The 23,736-nt window shown below is 42.7% G+C and overlaps 1 protein-coding gene across 1 annotated transcript in view; it reads left to right on the top strand.

Moving 5' to 3' along the window:
- Positions 1-23,736, top strand: part of SLC1A1 (solute carrier family 1 member 1) — a 100,199-nt gene that overhangs the window by 48,317 nt on the left and 28,146 nt on the right. Inside the window, exons 3-7 of the mRNA XM_019555331.1 lie at positions 9,066-9,158; positions 12,074-12,188; positions 16,005-16,047; positions 17,466-17,573; positions 19,535-19,728. Coding sequence (XP_019410876.1) covers positions 9,066-9,158; positions 12,074-12,188; positions 16,005-16,047; positions 17,466-17,573; positions 19,535-19,728 — 553 coding nt within the window. The remainder of the gene's footprint in view (positions 1-9,065; positions 9,159-12,073; positions 12,189-16,004; positions 16,048-17,465; positions 17,574-19,534; positions 19,729-23,736) is intronic.

Here is a 23,736-nt window from a genome sequence, read left to right as displayed (position 1 = left end):
CTGCCAGTGAGGGTTTGGGACCCTGTTCCCCAACCAGCTCCGTGCTTACAGAGCTGAGTAGGGAACAGGCTAGAGAGCCTGTTCCTCACCCCATTTTGTGATCATGGGGAACAGACTCCCCAGCCTCTGCCCTGCAGTTATGCAGCAGAGACTGGGAATTGTCCAAGTCTGAAAAGGGTGAGAACCACTGGCTTGAAGTATAAGGAGCGTTTCATTGAATGAGTTTGTATTGAAATAAGTGTGTATGAATAAAATGTATAAGCTTCCAACACACGTCAATAATGAGAATATAACTGGACATCCAACTCCTGATCAAAAATCATTAATCACAATTGAAAAAAATATCTTAGCATTTATAGTACTTTCTATTGCAAATATAGAAAATACCGATGCAACTATACCTGTCTAATACAAGAGGATTTAAAAGAGGACTGTTGTAGCGATTTGACCATAAGCTATTGAAATAAATTAGAATTTCCAGAGTAAAGCAGAACTGTCAGAAGAAAGTAAAGTAATTTCAGAAAAGCAAATTAAATCTAAAATCAGAATTGTTTGCCAGAGATGATGGAAATCAGAACTGAGACATTGTATCTTATGATTAAGTGGGCACATCTACACGAGACGTTTACTGCAGTTGCCTAATTAGCTCTGCACTAAAGTCTCAGAGTCTACACATGTGGCCCTATTAGGCCACTGTAAACTAATAACCACTGCCATAGGTTAGTACTTGTAAACATAAGTACTGTCTTGCACGGCGTTATTTAGCATGCTGCAACACATGTGCAGATGCCAGTGGGGCAGCTGGCTGGGACACAAGGATGCTTCAGTGCAGGGGCTTGTGCCCCAGCCAGGCCCTTCGCAGCACGTTGAGCCAAGTTGGACCAGCCCTTGGCTGGCAGGCTGACCTCCCAGCTCCCTGCAAGCCAGAGCTGCTCCCAGCTGGCTCAGCATATTACAGTCCTGGATGCAGTGTAAACACTGCCCCTGGGATCAATAAATTCCAGCGTGAACTGTGCCAGAGCTTATTCAGTTGCATTAATAGCATGTGTAGAGACGTCCAGTGTGTCTGCAACTTTGATTCTGCCTTTTCTTCGTGTGTGTGAGATTGCAGCTTTTCTGTAAGTGTCCTAGTGCCAAGTAACTTCATACATTTTGAGCTTATGTCCAAATCATATATAATGCACCACATTAAGACCTTTTTTCCTTCCTTCCTTTCTTTTCCTAAAACTAAACTTGATGTTTTACCAACTGTGATTCACACAAAGCATATCACATAGCAACCAATCAAATATATGATTTTTGTATACAGCACTTCAGTTACCTGTTGAAATGCATTAAATACATCCTGAAATACCTTCTCCTTTTTTTTTTTTTTTTAATACAACCATTGCAGTAGCCTAAAAAGCACTTTTAAATGGTTATGTTTACTTGAGGTGTCCCTAGCTTTGCATTTGGAGGTGACAGCTGACATGGCAACAGGTAGCAGATAGAGAGAGAGAGAGACAAATGATATGCAAAACAATGCAGTAAAGTTAGTGCAATTTGGTGCAACTTGAAACTAGATTTTTTCCCCACAGGTTAACCCCTTAATTACCATTCCAGTATGTATAATAGCTGTACATATTTCAAATATTTCCATTATTTCCATATTTCCATTCTGTCTCTTTATAGCCATGATCCTGATTTAATCTTTCTGTTACAATGGCAAATTAGATACTAAAACCATGAGGGAGGGAGAGCTTAAGGGAAGCTGCCTCCCATGGTGCCCCATTGTTTGTGTCCCCAAATATCAGTCATTTCCTCACAGCACCACAATTTGGTCTATGTCTAAAGAAGATACAGATACCGGATAGAAGTTTGCTAAATGGCTGGCAGTTGTTTGGCCAAGTAAGACTTCAAAATCTTTTCATTAATGAAATGGTCCTTTGCTTAGATTTTTTTTTTCTCAGCAAACAGCATTACATGCAAGCACAACAATCTGCTGTCTGTGCTGGGAACCAGCCAGGTGAACACTGTGAAATCAGTCTCCATGAGGAGAGAATTTATGTCTTGATCATCAAATGTAGCACTGTTGGCAAAGACTGTTAAACCATCCATCCCTTTGCTGATTCTACTTAATGATCAATTTATTGTGCAGGATAAGTGGGATGGTAGAAGAAATGGATTCTGTCAGTTTCCACTGATCTTGAATTGCCTCCTTTCAGCCTTGCTAGAAGCTTGGAGAACTGAGGAGAAATGCTGCAGATATGCACTTGGTGATGACTTTCATAATCTGTAGAGCACCAAAAAAAATTGCTGAAGTATCCAAGTGCAAGACCTATTCTTCACTGATACCACCGTAGCAGCACTAGTGTTAATACAGACATGATCTGGAGGGGCAATGGAACAAGAAGCCCCAGCAATTTAGACTCTTGCTCTCGGACAAGACTGCTCATATCACAGGTGAAGAGAATAATTAACAAGCAAAGATGCAGTCACCCCACCCCTGTAGAACTGGCAAGATGGTAAGCCTGGGAACATTCCCACTCCTTAGCCCCATCCTCTCTATGTCAGGATCATATGGGAGTTCTGAATTCACACCATTGCAGAGCATTATATGAATTTGGAATGGTAACATTATGCCATCAATCCAAAGTGAATACCAATACGTATCATATGATTCATATTACTGTACAGTACAGTGCAGTGCAATACCATATTTTGCAGAGAGCTATTAGAACTGATTTAGAGATTTGGATTATTTTTTCTAAATTGTGTTGGCACTGTTTTACCTGCACCTCTTTAGGTGCCCTAGTACAAATAAGACAGTTGTCTCAAATGGAGAGAAAAAATGTATATTACATAAATTATAAGGTCACAATGTCAAGACATTATATCTGTGGAACTTCCAGTGCTAAAGCAAGTACCAAGCCCCAAAGCTATTGTATCTCTCATTCAAAATGTCATATAAAGCTAGAAACAGAAGCTGATGGGTCATGGCATTTTAGGCCTTCAGTCTATCACTGCACCGAGGTTGCACGTTAAGAGAAAATTCCACTGTTGTGACTGGGGGGGAGGGAGGAGGCAGACTATCAACACTACATAGAACCGTGAAAATAACAAAAAAGAAATTACTGCTAGAGATGGCTAGATAGGGAGAGGCATACACTGAGGGGGGGGGGCAGAGATTAGACATTGCTTTAAAAATAAAGTTCAAACACATGACCAAAAGGGTGGCTAGTACCACATTTTCTCCCATAAAGCATGCCCCAGAATAAAATACACACCTTGTTTTTGAAAGGCAGGATGAAGAAAAAAAACCAGAGTTGTCCATGCATAAACGAAGGAAAGAGCCTACTCTTCAGCTGATTCAGCCTCTTTCCTGTTAACTATAGCTGAAACCCTACCTACTACTGAAGACTGATCTCCATGCGCCATATCTGTGATTCTAAAAAGAGTTAGAGTTTCTAGAGTTGTGATAGGAAGAGAGAGATCAGGAGGAACTAGCAGACAGCACAATTACCCTAAGAAAGCTTGATAACTGGAACATCAAGACCGTTAAAAAGGAGAGAAAAGGAGCTTCTTAATGACTCCTGGTGGAATTCTCGTGAATATTGGTTCACATTTGCTTAAATGGGTGTCCCACATAAACAAAACTGCCTCCTGGCAAGCAGGACAGGTAGGGAACCTAATTTTCCATTAGGTAGCAAGAAGATTTGACTCCAAATGTGGGGGTCATGATATACAAGAAGGGCTTCCAGAAAACAACACTACATTTGTACAAGTAAAATCAAAAGAGGTTTTGAAAGACTTCAGATATTACAGGTGATTGACATTATTGTCCAGTCTCACTGGAAATCTGGTTTAGTGTTTAACAGCAAAAAAATGAAATTGACAAGCAACTCAGAAAATCTATGCATTTTTGCTGTTACATAATTAACAGGGGTGAGCCCAAATACAAAGGCCAGAGGCTGGACACAGAACAGGAAGCCACATGACAATTGTGTTAATCTAATTCACTGTTTCCAACTCTCATGATTTTATTAGAAGCCATGCAGTATTTGCTCTTTTGTTAAAGCCCAACCTCCTGAAGTCATGTGATTAAATATAAACTGAAATTTTTGCATTAAGTACCTGGAAGAAATAACTGCCTGAAAGTCCCCAAAACCTCAAAAAACAAAACAAGCCCCCCCCACACACAATTTTTGTCAATCTCGTGATTTTTTTGAATGCTTAGTTTACAGAATTAAAATCTAGAGTTCTTCCTTCTCTTCTAGCATTTAAAGTTCCACACTCCAAATCAAATGCATTTTCCTGTTCTATTCTACTGCTCCGCTTCCTCAGGTGTATTAAGCAATGTGACTAGCAGCTGTCTTAGGATAACAGAATAACCAATCTTTCTCCAGGGGGAGAAACTTATGCAGTAGAGTGTCTTGTTTTGGTAGAGTTTGACGAACATTTGGTTTTTTGTTCGTTTGTTTGCAGTTTTTTTAGTAGTACTGTTAAATTGATGTTGTAGCTATGATGGTCCAGCAATTATGCGCAAAGCAAGGATCTGTTAGAGTGATAAGTTAAATGTATGCCATGCTTCCCTAAGTGAAACTAATACAAACAAAGGGAAAATGAAATAAAAAGAAAAGAAAAAAGAATGAAGTAGCTGGTATACATCATTCTGTGTGTATGGGAACTGTCATGGAATACTATTTGACTGCTTTGCTCCACAGGTAGAATCATAAAACCTGAGGAAGATCCTTTTACTGAAGTGCTTTTTAAAGTATGACATTCTTTTCTGGAAAATAATGGTGTAAAAAAAATACACCCTTCTTATGCAGAGTAGCTCCCTGTGTATTTAATCACATCTGTTTCATAGTTTTTAGGGCCTCGGATGTTAGTGGTAGATATGTTTGGGCTATCTTTTACTGCTGTTATATATTCTTACATACCTCACTCAACTTTTTACCAAAAAAAGGTTCTGGAAGTTAGGGTGTGTATTATGAGAGAAAATATGGTAAGAAGAGCTTCTGCCACTTACTGAGTGAAAGTGAAAGTAATGTCTGTGTGGGAAATCTACAAGGAGCAGATAAAAGGGACACAGGTCCCTAGCCGCTGCTATTAGTTACTTGCTACAAGAGCAAATCTTTTTTTCTTTGTTATACTTTTAAAAAAAAAAAAAAAAAAGACATGTCTATCTTATTCCAGGCTGCATTGTACACAATAATATATGGCAGTTCTACACATCTGCAATTGGCATGTGAGAGTGAGATGGCTTCCAGCATCACTTGCTCACCAACACAGTAGGTAGCTAAGTTAAAAATGCAGGGCCTTATTGGCCCTAAACTGAATTGCTGTAAGGGGGAACCTGATTTGGAGCTAACAGAATTAGGAATTTATGTCATACTGTAACATTTCTTCCAGGCACTGGTTAGCAGCAGCAAGGGCCAGGTTCCATTTTGGGGTCTAAATAAATTTAACTTTGGCTCAAGCCCCACTCAGACCACCTGGGAAACACTAAATAAATTACTAGGGTGCTCTACTTAAACAAAAACCCCTCATCGCAAGCAATGTAAACACAGAGAACAAATTTATTACAGAAAACAAAGGCAAAGAAAACAAAGAAAATGCTTAATGTCATTTAAAACACTACCGACTACAAGGCATAGTTCATAGATTGCACCCTCTTGGGGAGGCTTCACCCATGCCCAGGCAGTTTGGGACTTGGGGTCACCTAAAAGGTAGTTCCAGGGGCCTGCACCCTTATACCTGACCTTTAGCAATGGGCTACAGGAAGAGGCTTTACTTGAGAGTCCTTTGAACTGCTCCTCGGGTTTGCTGGGCCACAGGAAGCTGCTAAAGAGAATGGGTCCTCCTGTGTTGCAAAGGGCCCCTGGAGGGCGATCCCTGCTTAAATGTGGTGGCCTTGAGCGGTTAACTGTGGCTCCAGACAGCATGCCACATCCCTAAATTCCTAGTCCCAATCCCAGCTCTGCTGGGCAGAAACTGCAAGAAGAAAACTTCGAAGGAGAGGTCAGGCCTACCCCACTGGGTGGCCATCATAGAGGACATTCCAGTTTTCTGCTACTCTGTCCTTTATTGATACAAAACCTGACGCCTTTATGTCCTCTACTTTTGTCTTGAAGAAGAGAAAAATAGAGGACATAAAGGCATCAGGTTTCGTATCAATGGCCACCCTACCTTAAGGCCTGAACAGATAGCTGGGGTTCAACCATGCAGCTAGGCTGAAACAGAAGCCTCTGCCTGGGCTGAAACATGCCTCTGCCTGGGCCCAGGACATCTGGTTTCAGCTATAACCTACACTGAGACAATACAGTTACAAAACAGAGGGGGCCAGGCCCCTGCCAGTAACTGCCAGGACCCATTCCTGGGCAGTTTGCTTCAGAGATTAACACCCCCGTGGTGTTAACCCACTTAAGAAAAAAAAAAAAAGAAAAGGAGGAAATAGGAGTCTTAAACTCTGAAACAGACTTTCTCACCCTCTATCTGAGGCTTTCCCTTCAAATAATGTTTGCGTATCTCTCCAGCAAAGAGCGGGGGAGATCCCCAAACCCTTCTATGGGGAGCAGGTTTTCTGGCTCCCAATGCAGCTCTCAGCAGCCCCAGGACAAAGGGACCCAGAACCTCAGTGAGTAGTTCTTCTATACCTGGTGTGACATCACCCAAGCCTTGTCCAATCAGGGAGGGCCACATTTTAGTCTTTCTCCCCACCAATCTGCCCAAAGAATGCCCTGCTCCATCTGCCCAGTGAGGACAGAGGGTTTTACATATTTTGCCTGGGTACAGCTTGCCATGTGTTGAGCAATCAGAAAGCAAACTCAGAAACAAAGCTGTGTTGTTAAGGATGTCCCCCGGCCCCTTTAGGACTATGGGTAAGATTAATAATGCTCCGTAGGTCAACATAACTAATCAGTAGTGTAATTAGGGATGAGTGACCAGGGCACTAGCCCCAGGCCATCACTGCCAGCCTGCCCACTGACACTGATCAGGGCACAGAACCTGGTTGTTACACTTTGGTTATTAATAGCAATAGCATATGCAACAAGGTTTAATACTAACTACCTTGTTTTCTAAATTTTACAAATATTTCCTCTAATAACTGCATAGGCTCAAAGTTCTTGGTCTCAAGGCATTCCTCACTGGACTCAAGGCACCCCTCCATAACTTTTGTGAATTGAGTGGCACTCAGTTTAAAAAACTAATTTTGTTCCAGTGCTTACCTCTTTACATGGGATGGGCAGTAGGGATAGGGGACCATCCAGGCAGGGACAAGCCTAAGCTTGGCTTGTTCACTTACCATATCTGCTTATCTCCTTGCAGCTCATGGCACCCTACAAGGCATCTGGCAGCACCCCAGCATGCCCCAGCACCCCAGTAGAGAGTCACTGGTGTAAGCTTTAGTGGAATCTACCCATTTTTCTTTTTAAAATCACAATTTAGAATCTTGTAAGTGAATTTACTACTTGTAGGAAGCGTGAATTTGATGTCCAGATAATTACTCGCAAAACAATTTAATATTCATTATTTATCATCTATATTTCAAGTACATATCCGATAGTGACGTAAGATGCAAAAACAGACAATAGCAATGCAAGCTTCCTTCCATCTGCTCTGCATATGGTATCTAATGATAGTCCTATCTCAATGTCCATTTTGTCATTTGCTTCTCAGATGACATTGCTATTACAGGGATACACAGGGCTAATAGTGATACTGATTTGTTTTGTTTTTTCTGTACATGGAAATTGATAATACAGATATTTTTTTCCTTGAGATACAAGTGTTTTATTTAATCATCTCTATAGTTTCCTGTATGTAAGTAACCTTGATCTTCTGTATTCTCTGAGAGGTCCTACAAGTAATCAAATAGATGGGAAAATAGTAATTAAAGAATTTCCTTTTTTAACGGTTGTATATGCACAATTTGGACTACAGCTGGCAATAACCCTGTACTAGTTATTATTATTAGCTTATCTTTTAGAAAGACTTATAATTTTGTACAGGGCATTTGCCAAGATCCCTTAAGTCAGAAATCCATATTTGAGATGTATCAGATAAATTTGTCTTTAAAAATATTTGAGCTTAAATCTACTTACTCTTCAGAAGTTAAACATCCTCATTACTCTTTATTTTCATATCTAAAAGAAAATGACAAGCTTCTGAGAGTCTGATTTAATATATAAGAGGATCACAAATATATAAAAAACATATAGGTCAAGTTTTCAAATTATTTTAGTGCTTTTTTTTTTTTTAACCATTGCCCCTGGGTATTAAATTTGCTACATGTGGCCAGACCTGTAAATCTTGGAAACCATTAAATCTTCAGTGCAGATATTTTACGTAAGAAAATCTCTCCCAAAAATCTGGTTGATGTACTATCAGTGTTAAAAGTTTAGCTGCCTTCAAATATAGTTGTAGTTTGAGAATGCTCTTGGGATGCATACAACAGAAAAAGCAGCTCTTGCTTGCAGATCTAAACACAGGAGAGGGAGTTGCCCACTCACCGGCGGAAAAATGTGTACTCTAATTTTTTTTTAAAGAAAAAGAAAATAAACTTCTTTGCAACCAAAAAGTTATCCATGGATGAATCAATGCATTTGTTGTCTGAGTGTACAACCAAGCAGACTAGGACAATGCCAGAGTGTTGTGAATTACCTTCATTCTTCTCACTGAGGTTTAAATTTTGAAGCCAAATGATGGCTTTTAAAAATATATATTAAGAGGAATAATGCATCGCCTGACCAGGTGAATCAACAAAGCGCCCTAAGCTTTTTCCTAGAGAAATAAACATTTGCTAATAGAATACAGTGCCAAAAGAAAAAAGAAACTCCAGTCAATCCAGATGAGATAATGACTTACCTGGCTGAGGCAGCAAAGTACTTGCTACCTGGATGATAAAAGACCTCAAGCAAACACCTCAGCCTATTGCAGAAAGTTTTCCTGGATATTACTACCATTGTGCACTAGATGTGTAGGAAAAATTAAGAATAATTAAATATTTTCCACATATAAATAAATCACTCTATATTCATGATATGTGTATTCTCTAAAATCTGTTCATTTTTTTTCCCTAGGTGTTGCTGCTTTAGACTCCAGCGTTTCTGGGAAAATAGGTCTGCGTGCAGTTGTGTATTATTTCTGCACTACCGTCATAGCTGTAATTCTAGGTAAAACACAATACTGAAGTCTTCACAATCTTTAATACTGTTTAATTATGAGTTCACAATATCAACACCATATCAAGTTTTCAGTGTTAATAGAAATACTTGACATTCAGATAAGCACTTCAATTAATATTCAATGTCCTGAGATTCTAAAGTTGAGTAAGTGATTCATAGATTCACAGTCATTAGGGTTAGAAGGGACCTTGGAAGATCAAGTTCAGCCTCCTACCCCAGGGGCAGGAAGTCAGCTGGGGTCATAGGATCCCAGCAAGATAAACATCCAAATTTATCTTGAAGGCGTTCAAAGTAGGTGCTTGAACCACCTCTGGCGGCAGTCTATTCCAGGCCTTGGGGTCTCGGACAGTAAAGAAGTTCTTCCTTATGTCCAGCCTGAAACCAAGTGAGCCATTTTACATTAAGGGTTAATACCATTTCCTGTATACACAGCTCTGACTTGCTGCTTGAGCAGGTGTGTGGCTAGGAGCCAGGATACTGGGCTCAATCCATGTTCTGGATAGTGGGGAGCAGTGCACCCTGGAAGTCTGAAGGACCGCAAATTGCTTGTTTTATCTCCATGGAGCGGACTGAAATTACCCTAACATGAGCTAAGTAGCTTCAAGTTAGCCTTCACCAGAAGTGGTATAACCGAGATGCTCAGAAAGCATCTAACACAAGTTAATGAGCTTTTATGTGCAGGTGCTCACATTTTAAGTGTCCTTAGCATGGTATAAGTATAATGTTCACCCTAAGATCCTTTTCAGGGGTTCCTGACAAACCATTTAGTGTTGTGGGGAATCTAAGAGTCTTAGAGCCTGATTCTGCATTTGTGAAGTCAGTAGGATATTTGCCACAGGATTCCAGCTGGGCAAAATTAAGAACTATTTGCCTAGGAACAGTTGTATTATAATTCTTTATTAGCGGGGTATAATTGATTGAATAACATCCTGCCTTTTTAAAGGCCAGAAGTAAAACAAATAGAAATTCCTCAGCTCCAGTCCCAAAAGCATAATTATAAAGTAAGGCTCATTTCAGCCAACATTCCCAAATGCAAGAATATATACTGTGACACACCGCTTGAGAGAAGGAATTCCTCTCCTTCGGTTTTTTTTCACTTTCCGGCTTCGTTCTTAACTTCCTGTAGTCTATCCCTCTTTTTCTCTACTGCAGGAAATTAATTCCACACGGCCAACTCAGCCACCATAAAAATGCCTGTACACAGAATATGGGGGTGTTGGTTATATCCATGCTGGTCTAAGGACAAAGTTCTTTGAGTAAACATATCTTTTACTAGACCAACTAAATAGTTGGAAAAATTGTTCTTTGCAAGCTTTTGGGCACAAACACCCTCCTTCAGGCATAGGGAGAATCTGCTGGTGTTTTGTGGTGGCTTCTAGTCCACCCAGGAGAGCAGACAAAACACCAGGAGACTCTCCCTATGCTTGAAGAAAGGTGTTTATGCCTGAAAGCTTGCAAAGAACAATATTTCCAACTATTTAGTTGGTCTAATAAAAGATATCACATTTACCCAAAGAACCTTGTCTGCCTATGTACACAGAGTAATCATCTGTGGCCCCTCTGCTAACCCAAAGCATTGGATTAACTTCCTCTGTTAACAGCTTTTCTGAGTGGTCACTCTACCTATCACAAGACCAAATTCTGTGCCCACTGCTGAGAATACTGAATCTAGATTTAAAGGAGGATTTTTTCTGCATAAGTTAGTTATTTAAGAGCTGAAAACCTGAAGGAGTATATACACATGGGGCTACATTTACCACTGCTATAATTTCACTGATATCAAGCACTGTGGAGGCATTTTACCAATCATTTCCATAGCTGAGGACAGGGCTGTCCAACATACAGCCTGTGAGTGTTTAACACGAGGCTGCCTCTTCCACTGCCCTTTGGCAGGGGAGAACACCTGAGAGAGGGGGCTGTGTACCTCTGGTACTGCCCTCATGGTGAGGGTAGATCCCAAGGGACTGCCCCCAGCATGTGTGGCCCACAGAGACTGCATCCCCAGCCACATTGAAGTTTGATAGTCCTGGCTTAGGATAGTATATAGTTTACGTATAAACATGAGAACTTTCAGTGACTAAATGTACAGAAAGATTAAATACAGAATAAATTGTCAGTTGTCAGCTGCTTCTTGGTAATTTCTACGGTTGAGGGAGTTTACACCAGGTCAGCTCTGCCTGTATCAATAAATGTAACTAGAAAACATTGCTGGGGCGGGGAGGGGTTTGAGGAATTATGCTGATGTTTCATCCTCTCTACAATGAATTTATGTTCGTTTGTTTTGAATAAAAACAATGCAATTGCAGCAGCTTAGATTGTATTCTATAATTGCAGGAAAGCTTGATACTGATTCCTTCAAAATTAATATATATTGTGCCATTGACTTCAGTGTGAGCAAAAGTGGTCCTAAAGCAAAGCTATTTTTAGTTCATTCTGTTTCTGAAGTGTAGTCTTGTGTGAACTGAGTGCTGTAGGCTATCTTTACAAAAACAGATTCTGCTTTGTGGAGTCACAAAACAAAGCAACCAATTCCCATGTGAACACTAGTAATGTAGAACTAGGAAAAAATAGAGCAGCTCTTCAAAACATCACAGCAGAGGAAGGCAACCATTTGCAATCCCACTGAAGTAATTGTTCTTTGAGATTCATAGAGAATGACTGAGAATAGGTAATATACCCAAAAAGAATAATGTCAAATATCTGACCCTGTCAAGAGCATTAGAGAGCCATCATGGTCCCTAACATATTTAAAGAACCTTACTAATTATGGATTCCAGTTACGGGTCACTTACACCTGTTGATATTACAGTATAACTATGGACTGCATTTGGCGATAAGAATTCAGGTAAAATGGGTATGGAAAGGTTGTCTCTGATTATACTTCGGTTCTCTCTTGATTACAGGGATTGTGCTAGTTGTGACCATCAAACCTGGGGTGTCTCAGAAAGCGGATGATATTGATAGGATGGGTAGCACTCCTGAGGTCACAACAGTGGATGCCATGCTAGATCTGATTAGGTGAGCTTTTCCATTTCCATTCTGTTGCAACCACAGTTACCGAACTGTATGCACAAATGAAGATCATTTGGAAGAGTCAGGCGGTGGAGTAAACTGAACTTTTCATACAGTAGGCAAAACAGCACATAGCTTTAGATGGATCCGTACAAAATAGCGTGTAAAGTGCCCTTCTTTATACACGAGATGCCAGCCTGGGTTGCTGATGCATTTCACATAGTAACTTACCTATGGATCTAAGGTCAACATTTCCTGTCCCAGTTTATTTCTGCTGCCCCTAACAGAAACAGAACTTTACATTTACTGCCTTAGCATAAGAAAAACTTCCAGAGAAAAGATATTAGTGGGATGGTTTCAGGAAGGTACTCAGCACTGTTGTTTCTTAGGGTATAGAAAATTGCAGAAGGGTGCAGTGATGTTATGATGCCTCTTCTCAGTGGCTAAGTGCCTCTTTTCTCAAGAGAAGAATCTCTTGATACTCTCTGCTTGGGAATCTCTTCTCAGTAAAGAAAGGCAGGCAACAAATGCATTCCATGTAAATTTCCTTGGCTTACCTACTCTACAGATTCACTGTGCTGTCAGTTTTCCAGGCAGGCTTGTTACCTTCTCTTCCTGATGATGGTCTTGTAATAGGATAGATAAATGAAGTGGTTAGAAAAAAATTGGCCTGATGAAATATGTACAAAAACTGAGCAACTGGGTCCCCAGTAAATCACAGCTGGCATCAGCTAAATAAAATTTAACTTGTTAGGAGAAGCACAAACTTCTGACAAATGGATTTCATTTCCAGTAATGGCTTAGTAGTTACAAAAAAAGGTGTCTATGGATTTTTCCTTCCAATTATAGTTTGTCTCTGTCTGCCATCACTTTGATCTGTAGGTGTTTAGGTTTTTTGTTTTTTTTTTATAATTTCTGTACAGGTTTCCCTCGATTTATGTGGGGTCGATTTATGCAAATTCACTCTTACGCAATGACCCTTTTGTACCCAAAATTCGTTATGTGCGAGGTAAATTCGCATATATGCGATCAGCATTGATCTGGAGAAAGCCGCATAAATCAAATTTATATAAAAAGAACTTAATTTATACAGTAACGTAAGAAATAGGGATAGGTTCTGTTGTTGGCTACTCCTGGGGTCGGCTGGGTTGGGTGTGGACAAGTGGAGCCCCGGGCAGTGCAGCACTCACCCCAGCCCTGGCTGCAGCAGCCCCAGGAGCTGCCGGCACCAACTGATGGCAGCCACTGGGCTGCACCATGCCCCGAACCCTCCGGGGCTCTGCCTGTCCCCACTTACACCAGCTCCTGCTGCAGCTGTCTCGGGAGGGGCCAGTGCCAGCTCCCTGTAGCTTCTGGGCTGCACTGTGCCCTGGTGCAGGCAGCTGGCACTGGCAGCTCCCGGGACCGCTGCACCTGGGGCTGGGGTGGAGACAGGCAGAGCACTGGGAAGAGCCTGGAGCTCCTGAGCCTGCAGCGGCTGCCAGCCCCAGCCTGCTCTCGTCCAGCTGCGGGCGGCTGCCCACACCTGCTGCAGCCCTGGGAGTGGCGGACGCTGCCTGCTTGTAGCTGCTGGGGTCTACCGCACTGGGGGGTTCGAGGAACAGTGCCCTGGGGGAAACAGAGCCCTGGGGGGTTTGGGGCATGGCGCAGCCCAGCAGCTGCAAGCAAGTGACACCTACCTCTCCCAGGGCTGCACCAGGGACGGGCAGCCACCTGCAGCCAGACCAGAGCAGGCTGGGGCTGGCAGCCGCTGCAGGCTCAGGGGCTCCAGACTGTTTCTGGTGCTCTGCCTGTCTACACACCTGACCCACCTGCAGCAGCCCTGGGAGCTCCCTGCGCCAGGGCACAGTGCAGCCCAGCGGCCTTGGCCGCTCCCAGGACAGCTTCAGCAGGAGCTGGGATAAGTAGGGACAGGCAGAGCCCTGGGGGTTTGGGGCACAGTGCAGCCCAGTGGCTGCAGTCAGCTGGTGCCAGCAGCTCCCAGGGCCACTGCTGCCTGGCCTAAGGTGAGGACCATGCCCCGCACCGCCTGGGGCTCTGCTTGTCTGCACTCAACTCAGCTGACCCCAGGAGCAGCCAACAGGGGAACCTATCCCTATTTCTTACATTATAAAGTAGGTTCATTTTATGCAAATTCAATTTATGTGGTGTTCTTATGGCTGGTGAGAATAATTCAGCCCCCACAAAACTGTATTTTTTAAGCAAACACCTATAGGTATTGTATTCACAATATATCTGTTTTCAAGTCCCACAGCTCAAAATAAGACCTTTTGCCACATCCTGACACTGATCCGTCTATACTGATTATCTGAGCTTGTCTATATCTCTGCTGCAGCAGGTCCCAGCAGCATGAGGCCTGTGCATACCATGGCCATCCGAGTCCCACCATAGATCGAGGACTTGAGTCTGGGTGCAGAGAGATAAGCTTAGAGTTGCTCCACCTGCAAACTTCCCAATTTAGAGCACACCTGCAGATTCAATGGGCAAGGCATGCTGGAAGTCCCTGGTCCCAGAACCTACTGTTACAGCATTATAGATAAGTGTTTCCCACCCCATAGGTTGGCATTCCCAGTCTCTGTTGCCTTCTTACTAGGCAAACCAGCCACAAGCAGCAGATGGCGTGCTGTAGCAGTATACTTGCAGCAGAAGTCATTGGCAGGGCTCCATGCAGTCAGCAGCAGCAGAGTACTTAATTAAGCCTGTTGTTGACCATTTCTCCAGACACACAGCACGTACAGTGCTGATTTGTAGCTCAAGCACAAGAGGATGATTTGGAGATAGAAAAGCAGTAATTAAATTATATTTATTTTAGAGAATTTTTCCCTGTTAATCACAGTCTTCTGGGTGCCTTTCTTGCCAACCAGCTTACAGTTGTGACCTAGAAGTTACAATGGTAGCCTTAAATTCTTTTGCAAGAAATTGTATTTACTTTTGTACAGGTTCACCTTATCCAGTGTTGAGACTCAAATTCTGATGTCTTTGTATGAATGGAGTAAAAACTGAACTTGTGCAGACTCCACTTTACTTCAAAGGAATTTTGCCCAAGTAAGGACTAAGAACTTGGAAAATAAAGAAAGGATTTTAATAAAGATTTGAAAGTGTTATAAGCTTTCAGACTTCAGGGCAAAACCAACTTCTGAATAACAGGAGTAGTATACACCTTCCTGTTGTGCTGATTATTCCATAATCACAGACTACAAGATTTCTCAGTCTCATTTGAAACATATAGTGCTGGTCACTCGCAGAGAGGGGCAACTAATCTATACCAACCACTAGAGCCAGCAAGGTGATTTTTTTTATTTTTTCACTCTATGAAAAAGGCTCTTGTGCAGCAATATGCAGGAATTTTCCATCAGCCAAGATTAATTTTTGAATGCACACACAAACCCACACACAGCACAATGCGAATAAAAAACATCATTCCTCTTCTGGTACACTTTTACCTGATGCATAATGAACCATATAAAAATGAGTTTAAAATGTTCCTCATACACTTAATGGACACAGCAAACCATAGTGGAAATATTCTGGACTTGCTAGCTGAATAATTTAAATGACAAATCCTGAAAAATGACTATGAGAATTCCACAGTAGAAAAATAGTCATCTTCACATTTAGAAGGCTTGAACTTTTTTCTCTGCCTCAGGTTCAAACCTGACAGTGATAAATTTGCTACTCTTGTGTGTGGATAGATGATTTGTAGACAAGAACACATCATCGCCCCCTTCTGTGTATACAGTAATTGGTTACCTTATTTTAATTTGTAAAATGGATTGTCCTCAGTAGATCATAATATTGCAATGTCTTTAATTACTTTAACAGGAATATGTTCCCAGAAAACCTTGTCCAGGCTTGTTTTCAACAGGTAAGAAGAAACATTCATTTTTGTTGTGGTAGCTTTTATTGCCACCTACTCCATTCTTCAAACTGTGTGAAGTTTCCCATAAGACAAAATGTGGTAAGAATTAGTTATGAAAAATCCAGGTGGCTCTTGCACAGCAAAGAGACCAGAGCTACACTAGAAAGCTTGTAGAATGTTTGGAGAAAAGGTATTTCCCAGTTCTTGAGATTTTTCTGAGAAAATCTTTAAATCTTCCCTTTGTCTAATGAAATCTGTACCTACCTTCCCTCATCATTATGTCTTTCAATTCTGCTGCACATTGCTGAAACTGATTGGCATCTGGTTGTATTCTTCTTAAGGTAAACAAGAGATTTTAGTAGAAAAAGCTCTTGAGAAAAAACAAGAAATGTAGGAGTTAAGGTTTATTGTGTCTTCAGAGACTAGAAGAACGTACCACCCACCTGTCTTACTCTTGATTCTTTCACATTTCAAGTTGTGAAAAATGCAGAGATATATTTGTTATACCTTATGATATTGTTTGCTTCCTTTTTATTTCCTTCCCAGAGTTACTGTATGGCTCTGAAGTTCCTATGCAATAGAGCTAACCCATTTCCAAAAAAAGATGTTAACTGTTTTTTGGCCAAAATTCAGTGCATATGCAGTATGTGTAGTTTACCAACATCTATAAACCTGTACTTTGCACTAGGCACACAGTCCAGTATGTAGCTTCTCTGCAGTTACACAGGTTATAGCCATCTTAATTACACTTTGACTCTTGGCGGGGCCTTGGCGGTTAACCAGTTCATTGATTAACAAGTCTACCTAAGTGACCCCCCCCCCATTATGATAAGAGACCTTAGTCTCTTATGTGGGGGCTCAGCCCCCTTAGCTCCCCCATAATTCAGACCCTGATCTTATCATTACCTATGTGGCAGCAGTAGCTCTGGAGTTTATATTGCAGCCTAAAAGATGCTGCCTCACCCACATGCATGAGTCCTCTCCAGCAATAAAAGGAGGAACAGCCAGTGAAACTTCATAAGGACATTGGCCCCATTACTTCTACCAACCTCTCAAACAATGACTGTCAGAAATCCTGCTTTGGATCCTGCTGAATTTGGAAGTCCCCTCTGCTAGTCGCACCCATTCGGCTCCATCCCCCATGGAACTACAGACATTGCATGCAGTAACCAGAAACCTTCAGAGCAGCCTTTCCACCTTCCTACACGGACATGAGTATGTTTATTTAGAGTGCTTGACATAAAGAAAAACCAGCGACTCAAATTCATTTGAAAACTCTACATATGTACGTTATTTCTGGCTAAAAATCTTACAAATGCCTGAACTGTGCATCTTTTCCTGTTTCTGCCATTTTTCATTTCTCACTTGCTTATTATTTCCAAATAACATGTATCATTTCCTACCCCTTCTCCCTAATATTTTAGTATAAAACCAAACGTGAAGAAGTAAAACTTACAAACGAATTGGAAAAAAATGGCTCCATGGTTACAGAAGAACCTTTTACAGTTGTCATGACAACAGAGGCTTCCAAGGTGTGGTTTTTATTTTTTTATTTTTTTTAAAATACAGATATTAGAACTGGAGAGAGACTGTAAACAAAAATGCGTGTTCAAAATATTAGTAAATGATTAAACTGATAATAAGTGGCTAATAGAGGAAGCAAACTGATAAATTTTTATCCAAGTTACAAAGCTTTTTAAGTTAGAAAAAATGAAGAAGGACTGCTAGAAACACTAGCTAAATATAAGAAACCTGGAGGATTTAGTAGGAAAATAACAGGACAAATAAAAGATAGCATGCAAATAACCCAAAGTTCCCATACGTGCTGGTGAACTGTAAACATGCTGAATGGCTTAAGGAAATAGAGTTGTTATAGGAAGGTTGTCTGAATATGCATATCCCATGTGCAGAAGAGGTTAAAAAAAAACAAGATACTAGTAGGTATTACAAAAATAAAGGTGTAGAAAATGGTATGAAAATTTGACAGCATGTTAGCTGATAGCATGTATTAAATGTTGACTGCTGCTCCTCAAGATAAAATAAAGACTGAAAAAGTAAAATAGATGTTTAACCAGTCTGAGTAGAATTATGGAAAGACTTGCATTGGATGACAGCTTGCAAAGACTGAGATTAGCTTAGAGGGGAGAAGAGTAAGAAGGGATTTAATAGATGGACACAAATTATGAACAATGCAGTATAATGAATATTGATTTTACATTTGTTTTTAATATTGCCTCATAATATAAGAGTAAGGGGACATTAGCCTAAATGAAAGGACGGTAACTCAAACTTGAAACTGAAGGTAGTAGAGAATCTCCACTGCCCCATAAATATTATATTTAATGTTTCCCCTCATACATCTATACTGCACCTGAGATCTAGAGAAAGTTGAACCAAAGCAGTTTAAGTCTTTCACAGAAAAATTGTGTACCAGGTTCTGCCATCAAGTACATAGCTCTACTGACTTCAGTTGAATTAGGTATATGTAACTGAGAGCTAAATTGAATGTCCTGAACCTGATTACCTGCTATATTAGGTCTCTTTATGGCAATCTAGCAACAAGAATCTAAGCAAAGGACCTTCATGGCTGGCATTGAGCTGGTTTAAGGATTTTGTCCTTGCTCTCATTCCCCATTGTGCATCACAGGCATGTTGGAGGTGTAGCTAGAGTCAATACACTATATTCTGTGATTCACAAGGCACTAAAGCCCCCTTATACATGTAACAGGTATTGTGCAATTAACTGGTTAATTGTACAGTTATCTTTCAACCAGATATGCACATAAAGTGCTTATCACACAATAGAAAGCTCCACCAGCTGTAAAGTTAAACCTCAAAAATATGTACTAACTGTATAGCTTGTTGTTATCAAGCTTTAATTTGCATATGTAGTAGGCTCTTCCCCACAACTGCTGGAGACTCTCAGCCCCAGAGTCCCACAGCTGCTAATGGTGGGTCCCCACAGAGTGCCACCTGGCAAACCCCTGGGGCAGGAGGATTGGTGTTGCAGCGATCTCCCAGTCCCAGGGGTGTGTGAAACCCCCAGAGTGGGGAAACTGCCAGTGGCAATCCTCCTGTCCCAGGGGTTTCATGCACTGCAGCTGTGAGCCCCTCACCTGGCATTCCCAGGCATAGGAGCTTGCTTCTTGTTGGTGCATGGGGAGCCCAGGATTGGGATGAAATCTAATGCATGATCCCACAGTCGCACCTCCTGCACAGGTAAAGGAGGCCTAAGAAGCAGATCATGCATTAGAACAACCTTGAGACCACTGTCACCTAGAGCAAGGCTTAGGAGCTCAAGAGCTTTAAAAAACAAGGCTCAGAAAGGCATTTTAAAGTGACATTAAACCTTCCAGTTCCAGCTGCAAATATGAGAACCGAATGACTGAGAAGGTGACTCTTGTTAGTGAAAGAGCTAAATGTGTTTTCATTTTAGGACTGGCAAACTAATTACCCTGTCCCTGTTTAGTTACATTTTTTTCTGAATCTACAGAATCTACAGAACAAAACCAAAGAATTCAAAATAGTGGGCATGTATTCCGATGGCATCAATGTCCTGGGCTTGATTGTCTTTTGTCTCGTCTTTGGAATTGTTATTGGGAAAATGGGAGAAAAGGGACAAATTCTGGTGGACTTTTTCAATGCACTCAATGAAGCTACAATGAGAATAGTCCAGATAATCATGTGGTGAGTACAAGGATAGTCTGGTATTTCCTTCTTCCCGCTTTCGGTGAGTTTTGCCACTGACTTCAGAAGGAACATGCTCACAGTGTGCATTTTCTTTTATGTAGTTCCTTACAACAAACTACTTCTCTTCTAAAGCTGGTAGAAAAATCCTCCCTACAGAATTAGACTCTCCTGAGGATTTTGGAATTTGAGGGTCTCATTCCAGTCATTTAAAGGGTTGGAAGGGACCACAGGAGGTCATCTAGTCCAAGCCCTGCTCAAAGCAGGATGACCTGCAAATAGATCATCCTAGCCAGGACTTTGTCAAGCTGAGCATTAAAAACCTCCAAGGACGGAGATTCTATCACCTTTTTAGGTAATCCGTTCCAGTGCTTCCCCACCCTCCTAGTGAGAGTTTTTCCTAATATCTAACCTAGTATCTTCCCCTGCTGCAATTTGAGACCATTGATCCTCGTTCTGGCATCTGCCACCACTAAAAACAGTCAAGCTCCATCCTCTTTGGAATCACCCTTCAGGTAGTTCAAAGCTGCTTTCAAATCCCCCCTCAGTCTTCTTTTCTGGAAACTAAATAAGACAAGTTCCCTTAGCCTCTCCTCATAAGTCATGTGCCCCAGCCCTCAAACCATTTTTGTTGCCCTTTGCTGGATTGTCTCCAACTTATCTACATCCTTTCTGTGGTGGGGAGGACCCAAAATTGAACACAGTATCTAGATGTGGCCTCACCAGTGCTGTATAGAGGAGAAGAATCACTTCCCTTGATCTACTGGCAACACTCCTACTAATGCAGCCCTGTATGCTGTTAGCCTTTTTGTAACTAGGGCACACTGTGGACTCGTGTTCAGCTTATTGTCCACAGTAACCCTCCATCCTTTTCTGCAGAACTGCTGCTTAGCCAGTTGGTCTCAAGTCTGCAGCAGCACATGTGATTCTTCTGTCCTTATTAAACCTCATGAGATCTTTTGGCCCAATCCTTCAATTTGTCTAGCGTTACTCTGGACCTAGCCCAGCATATCTACTCCCCACAGCTTGGTGTCATCCAGAACCTGGCTGAGGGTGCACTCCACCCCGTCTTCCAGATCATTAATGAAGATATTGAACAAAACTGGCCCCAGGACCGACCCCAGGGGCACTCCACTTGATACTGGCTGCCAACTATACATCAAGCCATTAATCACTACCCGTTGAACCCTGTGATCGAGCTAGCTTTCTATCCACCTTACAGTCCATTCACCCAACCTGCACTTCCTTAACTTACTTGCAATAATGCTGTGACAGAGCATATCAAAAGACTTGCTAAAGTCAACCCGCATCCACTGTGTGGGGAGTAAGCGAAAGCAAATCATCTCATCATAGAAGGCAATCAGGTCGGTCAGCTATGACTTGCCCTTGGTAAATCCACGCCAACTGTTCCTGATCACCTTCTTCTTCGAGTGCTTAGAAATGGATTCCTTGAGGACCTGTCCCATGATTTTTCCAGGGATTGAGGTGATGCTGACTGATCTGCAGTTCCCTGGATCCCCCTTCTTCCTTTTCTTAAAGATGGACACTATATTTGCCCTTTTCCAATCATCCAGGACCTCCCCTGATTGCCACAAGTTTTTAGAGATAATGGCCAGCAGCTCTACAGTCACATCAGCCAACTTCCTCAGCACCATCAGATGCCTTGCATGTGCTCTTTCACCACTGAGGGCTGCTCATTTTCTCCCCAAATTGTGCTGCCCAGTGCAGTAGTCTAGAAGCTGGCCTTGCCTGTGAAGACCAAGGTAAAATCAGTTTGACCTCAATCCCTGGTAAAATCCTGGAGAAAATTATAAAAGAATCCATTACAGACAGGCTAGCAGAAGGCAGCATTCTGAAGGATAGCCAACATGGCTTCATTACGGGCAGGTCATGCCAAACCAACTTCATTTCCTTCTATGATCAGGTTACTCACCACCTGGATGGGAGAAATTAGGTTGATGTCATATACTGGACTTCAGAAAAGCCTTTGACCTATTGTCCCATGAGTCCTCATGAAAAAAATTGGGAAAATGCAACCTTGACTACTTTATAGTCTGGCAGCTAGGTAACTGGCTCCACGGTAGGACACAGAGTTTTGATTAACGGAACTGGGTCATGACAGAGGGTGACCAGTGGCATCCATCAGGGTTCAGTACTTGGACCAGTGCTTTTCAACATGTTCGTCAACTATTTGGATTCAGACATTAAAAGCTGATGATACCAAACTATGGAGGAACACAGTCACACTCAGAGACAGGCTGGCAATACAGGCTGACCTGGACAGACTCATGAGGTGGGCAGACCTCAACCTGATGTTGTTTAATACAGAGAAATGTAAAGTGCTCCATCCAGGGAGAAATAATCCACAACACACTTAGTCTCAGCAGTGTTATGCTTGTTAGCACCACATCTGAACGAGACTTGAGTGCTGTGATAGACAGCAAAGCGAACACGAGTCACTGATGCGATGCCATAGCTCGCAGAGGTAATCAAACACTGGCATGCAGCTACCAAGGCATATCAAGCACAGCTAAGGATGTCATCCTCCTACTCTACTCAGCCTTGGTGATACTGCAGCTGGAGATGTATATCGAGTTCTGGGCACCACACTTCAGGAAGGATGTGGAGAAGCTCAAGAGTGTCCAAAGGAGGGCCACGTGCATGGTTAGAGGCCTTGAGACCAGGTCATACGAGGGTGGGGGCAGGATGTGGGCGTGGCTCGCTCCAGGTGGAAGGGGGCAAGTGGCAGCAGGGCAAAGCCCCTGCTCCCAGCACTGATGCAGGTGCAGCAGCGCTGGGAGCGGGGGCTCTGCCCTGTTGTGGAGTGAGCCGCGCTTACGTTGCACACCTCTTCACATGGACTGGACAAGCAGCAGCAGGGCATAGTCCCCGCAGATCCTCCCACCAGGGCAGAGGCAGGCACAGCCAGAGGAGCCATGGGACAAGTCCCCAGGGCTGTCCCAGCCCTGGCCCAGGCTCCTGGCACTTTAAAAAAAAAAAAAAGCCTCATACTCATCGGCTGCAGGAGTGATGATTGGGGCCTCTGGGCACTTGTGGCAGAGCCCCTCCCCAGGGCAGTGGGAAGCAGCAGGTACTGGCACCGCCGCTTAGCACCCATGCCATACCTGTTGCATCCCACTGGTGCAGCACAGCACACAGTGCCCTGCTGAGCCGTCTGGGAGCTGGGGCAGCCTCACGTGTCAGCCAGAGCCTGGCACCGCTCAGCCCCAGTGGCCCCTGCTCCCAGACAGTGCACAGTCAGACAGAACACAGTGCCCTGCCAAGCTGCGCTGCACCCACATGATGTGCCAGCTGTGGCATGGGTGCCAAGCGGAGGCAGGGGGAGCTCTGCCACGAGCGCCCAGAGGCCCCAATCACCACTCCTGCAGCCAGTGAGAACAGGGTTTTTATTTTTTATTTATTTATTTTTTAAGTGCCAGGAGGCTGGGCCAGGTGGGGGATGGGGCGGGGCAGGGCAGGGTAAGGGCAGCCATGGGGCCTTCTCCCGCAGCTCCCCCCACCCAGGGAGAGGCAGGCACACCCAGAGGAGCCGTGGAAGAACATACAGCTGCCTGGCTGTGCACCTGCCTCTCCCCAGCCAACCCAAATCGCCAAACCTCTCTGAATCAGCACTGAATCTTCCGAGGCTGATTCAGCCAAATCACTGTCCTCCAAATTAGCCAAATCCAAATCTAAATCAAATACTTCCTGATTTGCCCTGTCCTACTAGCCAGAAGGCAGCCCCTGCACTATAGCACCCTCATGCCTCAGAGAGCCCCAGTCACCATCTACACATGTATTGTGGTGGCATAAATTACTCCGCAACAGGACAAGTACTATCCTACAGTGGAGTTAATTTACTGCACCCTAATACCAGCATACATGTAGACTGTCACACTCTCCTTGGGCCCGCACTCTTCAACATCTTCATCAGTGACTTGGACATGGGGGTAAAAAGCACCATGTTCAAATTTGCTGATGACACTAAGATGTGGGGGGATGTGGGCA

This window comes from Crocodylus porosus, unplaced genomic scaffold (genome assembly GCF_001723895.1).
Source record: "Crocodylus porosus isolate Cpor-Errol unplaced genomic scaffold, CroPor_comp1, whole genome shotgun sequence".
NCBI classification, from domain to species: domain Eukaryota; kingdom Metazoa; phylum Chordata; order Crocodylia; family Crocodylidae; genus Crocodylus; species Crocodylus porosus.
This window is presented reverse-complemented; position numbering and strand designations above follow the sequence as displayed.